We start from the raw sequence: 12,415 nt of genomic DNA, 5'->3' as shown, positions 1-12,415 counted from the left end.
TTGTGTCTGGTAAGGATATGGGCTAAGATGGCTTTCTTTTCTTGAGTTGCACAGAGACTGTCTATTCTTGGTAATTTTTTTTAAAGAAAATCTGGTTTCAGAATTGCCCTGTACACTTATTCTTCAGGTACTGTATGTCAGTGTGAAAAAACACTCTCACAGTGTGTGTAGTTGTAAAGGGTAAATACATAATACATTGCTGTTCCTGTAAACCTCTAAAGAATTCTGCCTGACAACTCAACCAGAACTTTAGGACATGTTCCTAACCCTAACCCACGTGCAACTTGACAGTCTGTGGATCTGAACCAGCTGATCTGTTTCTCTAGTAGTTAAAGCTTGAAGTACTTTTGGAACTGAAGCACAAAAGCCTCCTCAAATGAACACTGATAATGATACTGTATTCAATTACATTACACTGTCCTCCTTACTCCAACAACAACAAAACACACTACTGAATGTAAGGCTAGGTATCACATGCAATGCCTTCACAGACCACAAGTGGACTTTGTCGTTGACAAATAAACGATGTGAAAATGTGTCACAAATATTTCACATCAAACTATTCATTTGGTTATGCCTCATTCATACAGGTTGATTATTTAATTCAAAATAACAAAATCGACATTGTTAATTTACAAAAATGAACAACTTGTTGTATTCACATTCTGTGTGGATGAACTCAGTCATGACAGAACTGCAGTTTAATGTCACCAAAATGTCACCAAAATAAACGCTCCTGATGTTTACGGAGCATATCCCTTATCTTTATCTAAATTACAATAATCAAATGAATTCTCTCCAGCTCTCTACTAAACAGAATTTTTAGATGTCTTGCCAATTTCATCCAATCGGGAGATTTAGTTTTTTGTACCAGCTTCCATTTTCTTTTGCATTCCAGTTTTAATGCCTGCTCATTGTTTAGTTGTTTGTTCAGTCAGACTCAGTAGGATACAACAGCAGTGACAATGCAGAAATGGGTGTCGGGAGGAACCAATTGGCAAAACGACTAAATTGTGGAGAAAAAAGGGGGTAAAAAAAAAGATTGCATACTGGAAATTTTAAGAAAAAAGAAAAACAATATAATGACTTTGTTATATGATAACGAATTGAAGTGAGCTGAAATTACTATGAACTGAACTGGTAGAGTGGAATAAACCTGGACTGGGCTGAACAAATTGAGCCAAATTGATCCATTGATCTTCTTGTCAAACGAACAGCAACAACTGAAAATGTCAAACCCTGTCAATCTCTCCCTCAAAGCAGCTAAAGTTATTGTAAAAGGAAAAAATATGGTCACCAGCTTGAAAGTATGTTTGTCTGTGGGTTTTGTAAATAGTGAACCAATGAAAAAGTATTAACAAGAACTTTTTAAGTAAAGTATAATACAGATCCTAACTGATATATCTATCTGAGAACATAGAGGTATGGACTCAAACGTTTACATTTAACACGCGCACGTGCACACGGACGCACACGTCAAAATATACATAAGCTCCCGTTAGGTATTTATTTTGATAAGTGCCTGGTAATATAATGTAAACAAAGGTGCCAATAAACTCATTGCAGAGAGGGAAAGAGACAAGCATCTCATATTCACACACACACACACACACACACACACACACACACACACACACACACACACACACACACACACACACACACACACACACACACACACACACACACACACATACTCTCTCTCTCTCTGATGGAGTAGAGAGGAGTTGTTCCTCACAGTACACAGACAATCTCTCTCGCTTTCTCAACCCTCCCACCCAGCTTGATATTAACAGCATGTCCATCATACTTTACCTTGCTCTGTCACTTCCTCCTGTGTGTGTCCACTGAGAGTGAGAGGCTTCAGTCTGGGCTGCAGCACACTGTGTGGTCACCGCTGGGTTGCACAGCATGCATGGTCTGCACAGCATCCACTACTACAACACAGCGCCAGCCGCGACAACTCCTCAGCCCACAACACGGACTCCGTGAAGTGGGTCAGTGATGACAGAGGCAGGCCCACGAGAAACCTGGCATCCAGGCATGACTGCACCTTCTCTCTGCAGCTTGCTGCTATCCACACAAGGAATTCCACTGGTACCCGATGGGAAACAAATCCATGAGGCTGTTGAACAATGATGGAGGAGAGAGGAGTTGCCTCCTAGTAAAAGATAAAACAGCACACAGCGAGCATCACTGTCTCAGTCAACGACTCTCTCCTTCCTTCTCTCTGCCTGCTCTATCGCTCTATTTCTGTCTTTTCCTCTCATGCTCACTCATACTTCCAGCTCATTGCTCTCTCTCCCCCCTCTCTATCTCTCTCTCTCTATCCCCCCCTCTCTCTCTCTCTCTCTCTCCCTCTCTCTCTTTCAGCCCCCGTGCCCTGCAGTGGATGTTAACATGTGTTCAGGGTGGGGGATGGGCTGACTGCTGACTTCATAGGTGGCACACAGTAGCACTCTGCTTCCTGCACAGAGGGTTCAAGATGCCACTGACTGCATCAGCGTGTGTTTGGGGACGCCGCAGTGTGCCACTCTGCCAGGGCAGAAAACCACAGCAGCTGAGCTCACAGAATGTCAGGTGGCCTCATTTCCCCCCCCCGAATTATTCTTTTTTATTTAATGAAAAACTCTACACCATCTCGACCAATGGCGGATCGGTTTGAATTATGTGACAAACGATCTCAACAAATGGGGGGCTCCTAAGAGGAAGAGGGGGGTGGGGGTGAATTGTGACAATGCGATGTGGCGTGTGATGACGCATTACCATGATAAAATCACTGTCAGCTTACTATCCAAAGCACTGCCGATTCTGGGGTGGGGGGGGGGGGGGGGCTTACGAGGGTGTTTTTTATGATCCAGATTAACACTTCCACCTGCCGTGAAGGAGGGAAGATTGGAGACACAAACAGAGGGAAAGGCAGAGATGAAGGGGATGGAGACAGACGGGGAGAGAGACATCATAGAGAGACAATAGAGAATCAAGAGAAGAACAGAGAGAGAGAGAGGAGGGGGCGGAAAGCAGTGGAGAAGGAGAGCAGGGAGGAGGAATTGAAAAGAATGAATATAAAAAGGAGAGAGATGAGCACAAGAAAAAGGATGAAAAGGGGAGCAGGAGGAAATGAGAAAGCAGAAAGAGAGCAAAGGACAGAAAGAGAGGGATATGTTTGTAGTATTTATAGAAGGAATAAGCTCCTCTATTTCTGGTACTGTGTCACATGACCTCCATGCAGGCTGAGACATATCAAATGAATATCATGTCATTATCACTGATCTGCACAAATACGATGATTTATCATTCAAAGGAAATTTTGAAAGCTTCCGAGAGATTTAAGACAAGTGGCCGGAAATTTTGAAAGCTTCCGAGAGATTTAAGACAATTAAGCTGCCGATGAAATAAATACTACAGATTAAGCTTTGTTTTTAGTTTTTCTTGAAAATCTTTGTTGGAGGGGGACAGTTAATCAAGGAAATTAAGTATTTAACAATCATTAGAGCAATTAGCCGGAGCCACTTGACCAACAAGGTTAACTGAGACGGAGTGGATGAGGAGAAAGAGGGAGGGGGGGGGGGGGGGGGTAACCAGGGAGTCAGACAGAGACAGAGAGAGAGACAGACAGAGAGAGATGAGGAGAAAAAGATGGGGAAAAGAGTGGGAGGGAGGGAGAGAGAAGGGTTAGAGAGAGAGAGAGAGAGAGAGAGAGAGAGAGGGGGGGGGGAGGGGAGGAGTCGTGTGGAAAAGAAAGGGAGGGGATCTTTTGGGAATTGAATTGTGTTATTTATAGTTGTATTACCAGGGAAATAAAAACTAAAATGGCATAATTGCTTGTCTACATGCCAAGAGAAGACTCACAGCGAGCTTTTACATACTGAAGGAAAATGGTTCAGAATTTGCACCAACAATGTGAAACAAAAGTCATGAAAGATTAAAGAAGATCCACACACTGTAGCTCGATGTATTGTCATCTCTCCGACAGCAGTAATGGTTTGAGCTAATGCATGTTAATGCTCTCCATCAGGCTGTTTTAAACGTCTTCACATGGATAGCAAAATCTGAAAAGATTTTTACCTCATGGGGAATTTGTTCTGGTTCCCAGAAATGACAGGGGTCAGTTTAGTCAGAGTTGCAATTAGAAAAATATTCTGATTGGGGTTTAGATTAGGATTAGAGGGTTGGGGTTTGGGGCTTCGTTTAAAAGGTTGGGTGAGGTGAGAGTTGGTCCAGTAATGAAACATTGCTTTTGAAATGTCAACAAAGATAGTAAGATGATTGTGTGGGTGTGTGTGTGTGTGTGTGTTTGTTGGGAGCAGGTCACCCCTGGGCAAATGCTGTGACCTAGATTATGGCCTGATGCTCCCTAGCCCGGCAGGCTGTGTGTGTGTGTGTGTGTGTGTGTGTGTGTGTGTGTGTGTCATACATGAAATGTGCATGAACGTTTGGATCTCTGAGAGAGAGAGAGATGGGTGGGAATGGAAGTGGAATGGATAGAGTGGAGAGCGCGCACGTGTGTGTGTGTGTGTGTGTGTGTGTGTGTGTGTGTGTGTGTGTGTGTGTGTGTGTGCCCCAGCTGGATCAGGTACGAAGAGCTGAGTATGAACACTGAACAGAGGAAGCAACAAGCTGAACAAACCAATGCTAATGCTGACTACACAGCATCTGCCTCACAACACACATCAAACAAACACACACACACACACACACACACACACACACACACAAAAAAACACAACGTTTAAACAACATTATCCAAATTCACTCAGATATAAAAAGTAGGCAAGAAAAATCTCTTCCGCCAGCTTATCCACTTAAACCCTGTCCCCAGTGTTCCCTCAGGGCTCTACACTAGGTCTGCTCCTTTCCCCCCTTCAACATCAAATCTCTTCACCCAAGTAGCAGATCCTCAAGCTCACAGCGCGTCACAATGTGTTACGTGGCGCGCTGTGAGCTGGTAGAGCTGCCCTTTTTGCTGAATATTCACCCCAGAATAGGGATAGGGACGCTAGGTTTCATGTAGTTAACGTTAACGTGAATATAGCATTCACGCTCTCTAATTAGCGATAGTTCGGAACCTTTTCCATTACCGTGCACCACACTACACTACATCTCTATTGTCCAAGACAGCATCAGCTCATGTATACACTTTAGCTTTCAAATCCATACAACCTTACAATATGGACAGACTCCTTTTCAGTGTATTATACTGTGCTTATGTAAGACATGACTAGAATCATCTCGCCCCAGTTCCACCGTCCCGTCCCCAGGCCAAATTCCCCTGCATGTCATATAACGGTTACTGTGCCACACAATTTACACTTTGTATAGCAGACAGTACAATAAGCCATGCTCTGACCGCCAGGCAGAAGCAATTGAGCCATTATGTGGGTAATAAATAAATACATGCATATTTTTTGGTTTCTTGTTATGTAAATTATTATGCTCATGTTCATCGTTTACCCTTTATTCTAGTTTCAATGTACAGATTGTTATTTGATTAGCATACTATTTAGACAGATGCTGGTTTCATGGTTTACCTGCCTAGTGTCCTAGTTTTCTTGAGGCACTACACTGTCTCTCTGCATGCAATCTGTGATTATTAACCAAACCTTGCTTACTGTATGTCGCTCTGGATGAGAGCTTATACATTGTAAAATGATTTAATTGAATAGTTTAATTTAAAGTGATTGGTCATGCTAATAAGAAGTTAAGAACACATTCACTTTGATTCCCCTTTACAAAATGTGCTCCTCAAAATGCTGCTGTAGATAACCCTTCTCAATGACTTGTGATGAAAACATCTTTGTGACTAACAGACAGTGACTCTACCACATAGCTATGTACTGCTGCTGGTAAGAAAATGAGAAGAATCATCATTAAGGAGTCATCAGTAAACATTGTTTCCTATTTATCCCCAAACAGGAAACAGTCATACACTGACAAAACTTCCTGCTTGGATGTTTAGAGATGAGTGGATTGATGACCCATGACCTCAGCAGAGTCTCATACAAAGCCGTTTTCCCCACATCTGTCATTTTAGGCAGTGAGCATTGCCAAGATGACTTCTGGGTTTGGTTATTTCATCTGTTTGGTCCTGAAAACTAAACTAGGCCCTCCGTGAAAATGGTTTAGAAATCAGTTTAAAGGAATACGTTAAGTAAGAAATGAATAAGTAAATAATAACATGTCCTTTATTAAACACAATTGGAAAATAGTGTTAACAAAACATGCTCGTAATTTCACAGTACAAGTAATATAAGCACATCTGCCTTATAAAAGAGAGTAGATTTCAGTCTGTTTCTGTTCTGTTGTGTAATCACATTATCAAATTAACAACTATGTTAGCAAGCACAGCTGGCTCAAAGTAAAACAGAATAAAGAATGGAGGGTTGACTAATTAAGGAACTGTAACTAATGTCACCATAGGAAACCTATTTTATTGTGGCAAACATATTTTATTGTGGCAAACAAACGGTTTCAACAAGTTTAGATCAACTCCAACTCATAGGGGTGGGGTCGTGGTAACGTGTGACTGTTTCTTTAAGAGAACAAATGGAAAAATCAATGTCAATGATTTTAGCACCAAACACTAATTGTGTATAGACTAAGTAAAAGGCATTGGGCAATAGTGTTATGGAGGTTAATACAGCCACGGTACAGTAGATTATACATCGCAATATGCCAGCTTGTAATGTGACATGTTGTGAGCTTGCAGATCTGCTATTAACGGAGAATGAAAAAACATAGTAGTACCGAGGTTCTGATTGGCTTCTTCAAAGTGCTTTTACATGTGTATCCTTCGCTGGTCCTTCCAGAACTCTGCAATACCATTAAGCAGAGCTCCTTCTGCTAGAAACCTACACTCTGTGGGGGTGAACCCCACCAGCGCAGTGGCCTTCGTGACCACACCCTGCCTCCCCGCCAGCTCTGACACTCTGGCCGTGATGGCAGAAGCCGGAATGTGGCAGTAAGGTTGACCACCGATGCTGAACGTGGGCCAGGGTTCGGCCACGCGGTCGGGTGGACTCCCCTGCACGCTCTCCACGTTGCAGGCGATCTCCACGGCGCCCTCGTGAGGCAGTGCCAGAACTTGCACCCCGGGAAGTCCCCCCGGGGTGGACTCTCTGATGGCTGCAGCGATGCTGCGCCCCAGAGCCATGTCCTGGGTATCGATGGTGACGTTGCAGTTCATCACATAGGGGCTGGCCCCCACGCCTGCAAGTCACGGAAGCAGCCAAAGGTTAAAGCCTGATCGCCGAAAACAGCCGACCTGCAAGCTCACAACGTGTCTCATCCGCAACGCATTTTATCTTGGTTTCTGTCGGGTGTGGCCTTGTATGGCCTAGCTGAAGGGCTACACACACCGTCTGCGAACGCTGTGCGTCAAAACAGCCGCCTCCGTTATTTTCAATGAACCTATCCCACACCGGCCGTGCGACGCGCGTTCACGCCTCGCCTGACGCTCTGATACGCCACTGTTCTATTTTGTGTGTAGTGTTAATATCTCTGCTGTCGGGAAGAAACCACCTAAATCCAAAATGTTCATTCAGGAAATGGAAAAATATAAACTTTTCAGGAAATGAAGAAAACCTTATATTTTTAAACAAAGCAATAATTGCTTCATCAAAGTTGGTATTGTGACTTTATTATATTGTCAATTACTTGCATGAGAGGGGGAGAGGTGGTGGAGTTAGCTGCTTTAGCAGACAGTTGAGGGCCCAAAGGAGTTATGAGATTTGACCAAAGATCTTTTTACTACTTTTCATTGGTTCAATGTCCAAATAGCACTGATTCATGCAAAATAAATCAAAAACTTAAAAAATGGAGTTCGGTGGTTTCCTCCCGACAGCGTGTGTAATTATACTATAATGTACAGCACACGCCACACAGTGTGAATATACTAGTAAGTACAGGACATACAGTAGATGTTCTTACCCGTGAGGCCGTATCTTTTCTGGGGCTGTGGACCCACATCAGGCCTGATGGCCTGCATGTCTGGTGTCTTTTTGAACCAGCCCATGTCCTTCCTCCGCTGAGCCAGGCCCCGTTGAAGAGGACAGTCAGCCCAGCCAAACAGGAACGCGCTGGTCCCCTGTACGCGCTCAGTAAGCCCCTCGGCCACCGCTGTTCCCCAATAACAGAGGATTGGTTCGGCGGTTTGTTTATTTATGATCTAATGATTGATTCGTTTAAGGCATTCGTGTGCTACAGGAAATGGAAGGTATAGAGATGCTGGATTCAAAACCAGTGTTTTGTGATTATGCGGTAAATGGTTAATTGAGCCACTGATAGAAGGTAACAACTCAGGCTTAACTGCCATGCTCGTTTTTAGGGAGAACATTGTTTTAGCGGTGCAACTGTTGATCAAACTTTTTTTCCCCTCCGCATATTGGTGGAACATCATTGTACAACAAAGTAAGCCCAAAAATCATGATTTTGTCTATTAAAATTAATTTAGTCTAAAATAAAATAAATTATTAGAATTATTTAACATTTATTCATTGATAATAATCGATGGTTGCAGCCCTAGATGGTTGCTCATTCATGTTAATGGAAATCTTCCTGGCCAGCCCAAAGCAGTCAAACGGGTGACGGTGTGGATCATTAGAAATAGCCGACCTATAAGCTCACGACGCATGGCGGATGCAACACGTTGTGAGCTTATAAATCTGCTATTTTTGGCATGCAACATCGTCGTACGACAAAGCATAAATCAGGCTTAAACACGTGACACCTGAGGTGAGCTAGCTCACGCTGCACATGTACTGCCTATTACATGCATGCATGCATTTCTGCAACACAATAGACTCATGTGGACCAATGCAAAGGCAATTAGCTAATTAGTATGGTACAGTCACACCGCAGAGATAGACATGTAGGAGAGAGTAGGAATGTTGGAATTATTGCTTATGATAAACTGATGTGCAAGAAACAAACATATGAATGCTGAGTTGGCAGTATACGCTGTAAGACCACCAGCTCCATATGGAAGTGAGTCAATGTCAGCACATTAATTAAAGCATCTTCTGGATGAATGATGTTATCCATGCTGCCATAAAGCCTCAAGGACAGAACACTGAGACACTTGATACAGTACACTGTGCAGTACAGTCTCCACAATTAATAATCTAGATTCACACAATTTCACACAATCACACTTATCTGCCCTATTTCAAAAATAGCTTATCTTAATGTTTTTAGTAGGGAAGACAGGTTGAAAGTGGTTAATACTGTATGTATTCAAACAATATGCAATTACCAATTCAAAAAATCCAAAAATAGCTATCAACATTTCGAGTGGGAGTTTTGAGCATTAGGACTTGGGACTGTTTTGTGCCAGATGCAATACATTTCTGGACACATGGGTTGTCCACCCCCACTCCTGAGAACAGGCTACGGATGCCACGGCTATAGCTTCCCCTGAAGTAGCCACAATTCATGCTAACCTCCTCCTAAGTCAACTCGACCTACAGGGCAAACACACGCGCACGCAGGAACGATCACATATGCACACCCAGACACGGCATGTGTTAATACATACATAATATACTGTACATGAAGACACACACACACACACACAGCACTTCACCTCGAGCTGCCTTTGTGCATTCATCAATTCCCACATCGTCGCCCAGTGGGTAGATGGGTACAAGGTCCACAGAACCCATACATGGGTGGACCCCCGTGTGAGCACGCATGTCAATCAATCCACAGGCCTTCTGACACGCAGACAACACAGCATCCTCTGGAACACATTGATGGACACAATAATACATAAATAACAGCACTCCTTTATCCTTTGTATGTGTGAGTGTGTGTGTGTGTGTGTGTGTGTGTGTGTGTGTAAATACAGCTCCAAGTTCATGTTCTTCCGTAATATAATTCATTACATAATGTATTCTCAATTCATTGCACAAGTAAAGTATTTAAAACCTTTGTTTTAATCTTGATGATTATGGCATACAGCTCATGAATATCTAATAATCCTATCTCAAAATATTAGAATATTTTATGAGACCACTAAAATATATAAAAAAATTGAAAAGTCGAAATGTCGACCATCTGAATCTGAGTATATTAATGTATGCAGTCAATAATTGGTCTGGTCTACTTTTGAACAAATTATTTCATCAATGGGGAGTGGCATGGAGGTGATCAGGCTGTGGCACTGTTGAGGTGTTATGGAAGCCCAGGTTTGCTTTGATAACAGCCGTAATTTCATTTGTATTATTGAGTCTTTTGTGTCACACCTTTCTCTTGACAATACAACCTAGATTCTACATGGGTTTTCAGGTCAGGCCAGTTGGTTGGTCAGTTAAGCACAGTAATACCATGGTCAGTACACCTGTTACTAGTAGTTTTGGTACTACAGGCAGGTGCCAAATCCAGCTGGAAAGGAAATTCTGCATCTCCATAAAGCCTGTCAACATACGAAGCACAAAGTGCTCTAAAATATCCTGATATATGGCTGTGTTGACTACAGTGTGACGTTTTCATTGTCAGTGATGACTTGGAGTGCCATGTCATCAGTGGCAAAGCCAGAACTGAAGTATTGGGTGGACCTGGCCAGGAGTGGGTTGGCCTGCATGCACACACATGACGTCGCACCACATTATTCAAGTATTTATTTATTATAAAAAACAAAAACATTTCTTTTGGGGCGATATTTATTTCTATCTGGCTGCATGTCATCTGCTGGTGTTGGTCCACTGTGTCGTATCAAGTCCAGAGTCAACACAGCCATTCATCAGGATATTTTAGAGCACTTTGTGCTTCCCTATGTTGCTGCCCACAGTGCCAAAACTACTAGTAATTGGTGTATCTCTATCTTCTATCAATCGAACGGCTGCGTTTTACAATTCTATCAATCGAACGGCTGCGTTTTACAATTCCATCAGCCGAACGGCCGCGTTTTACAATTCTACCTGTCGAACGGCTGCGTTTTACAATTATATCAGTTGAACTGCAGCGTTTTACAATTCTATCAATCGAACGGCTGCGTTTTACAATTCTATCAGTCGATCGGCCACATTTTAGAATTCTGTCTGATATACAAACAATTTAAATGTTCTGCTTTTGGCAAAGTAACAAGTCAAGCTTATTTATCACATGTGATAGCCTGATCCTATAGTCCAAAAAAAGGTTAAAAAGGACATTTTGATTCTAAATAATACTGATAAAATTATTTTCCCTCTCAAACACACTTACTGATGGTATCAATACTGGCCACAATGGTGATGACAGAGCGATTGTAGTCAAGGTCATTGAAGATGTTCAGCACAGTTGTCATCTCCCGTCTCTCCCCTGATAATTATGAAACAGGAAATTAAATGGTATTTATCAAAGAACACACAGAGGATGACGCATAACATACTGTTATTAGGGTGATGATATACAGTAACATACTGTATAGAGCTACTGTATGATGACATAACCATTATGTCATAATAGTTACCGATGTGATGAAAACTACTGTAGTGTGTTGTCAAGGTGTCTACTTATAAAATGTATTTTCACACACACACACACACACACACACACACACACACACACACACACACACACACACACACACACACACACACACACACACACACACACACACACACACACACACACACAAATTTGATCCCATTAATCTCCACAGAGGGAAAAAAGGGCTGTAGGGTTTGAGAGGACATTTGCTGCTTGGCATAGATAGTAAATACATATATTCATTTTTAATTGATTGATCTCCACAATCAACCCCTGCCCTGAGCACAACCCACATTAGTGGGTTGTGTTCTTCTGTCAGCTGCTCATCAACCAAAACCCAATCATTTAGAATGACATGGATCCCCAAGGCTAATAACTCCCGAGGGCTCTTCCTTTGACCTTCACATGTTTTTACCATGAAGGTCATATACGGCTGCCTTGGCCACCGTCTCCACCAGGTCCTTTTTGTGAGCCTCTGAAACGTTGAGCAGGCAGGCCACCAACCGACGGCCCAGATTACTGGAAGACATCTCTCTGCAACACACAGCAATACACATCTTACAAAATGAATGTTATCCCAATCATTGTCGTCAGCATTGGTCATTGGCTAACAAACACACACTCCATGGAGGCCAACGATGAACATCTTTTCATTTTCCAGAACGGCCTGTTATAGCGTCACTATGGGGCAGCTTTTCACCTTTTTATTACCTATAATCTGCGTGAAACGTTGCATGCACACACCCTAGAGGCCAAGGACAAACCTTTGATCTGCATTTTTCACATCTGCCTTTTATAGCGCCACCAGGAGGCCGACTTTAGTAAAACACATTTTTTGATATTACTCCTCCAGATTATATCCAAAAATCCCACAAATTGTTACACAGTATCTCTATAGTCGTGCTCAAGACGGATCTGTCTGATATTTCATATTCCAATCGGCTGA

At 42.6% G+C, this 12,415-nt stretch overlaps 2 protein-coding genes across 4 annotated transcripts in view; both read right to left on the bottom strand.

Annotated features, from left to right (window-relative positions):
* Window positions 1-2,290, bottom strand: part of LOC308330567 (nck-associated protein 5-like) — a 65,025-nt gene extending 62,735 nt beyond the window's left edge. For all 3 annotated transcript variants that reach the window (XM_080785489.1, XM_080785491.1, XM_080785490.1), the window contains exon 1: window positions 1,816-2,290. In XM_080785489.1, the coding sequence (XP_080641615.1) occupies window positions 1,816-1,931 (116 nt within the window). In that variant the 5' untranslated portion in view covers window positions 1,932-2,290. The remainder of the gene's footprint in view (window positions 1-1,815) is intronic.
* Window positions 2,291-6,357: 4,067 nt separating this feature from the next.
* On the bottom strand, window positions 6,358-11,999 carry ftcdnl1 (formiminotransferase cyclodeaminase N-terminal like 1; the record flags this gene model as incomplete). Its single annotated transcript, XM_080785680.1, has 5 exons — window positions 6,358-7,209; window positions 7,930-8,118; window positions 9,584-9,739; window positions 11,203-11,298; window positions 11,885-11,999. The coding sequence occupies 5 exons, from the start codon at window positions 11,997-11,999 to the stop codon at window positions 6,779-6,781; spliced, it is 987 nt and encodes a 328-aa protein (XP_080641806.1). The 3' UTR covers window positions 6,358-6,778.
* Between the last annotated feature and the right edge of the window lie 416 nt (window positions 12,000-12,415).

The sequence above is a fragment of the Protomyctophum bolini genome (assembly GCF_963924005.1).
Source record: "Protomyctophum bolini genome assembly, chromosome: 16".
Classification (NCBI taxonomy): domain Eukaryota; kingdom Metazoa; phylum Chordata; class Actinopteri; order Myctophiformes; family Myctophidae; genus Protomyctophum; species Protomyctophum bolini.
The sequence above is the reverse complement of the archived record's forward strand: the minus strand, read 5'-3'. Positions and strand labels throughout refer to the sequence as shown.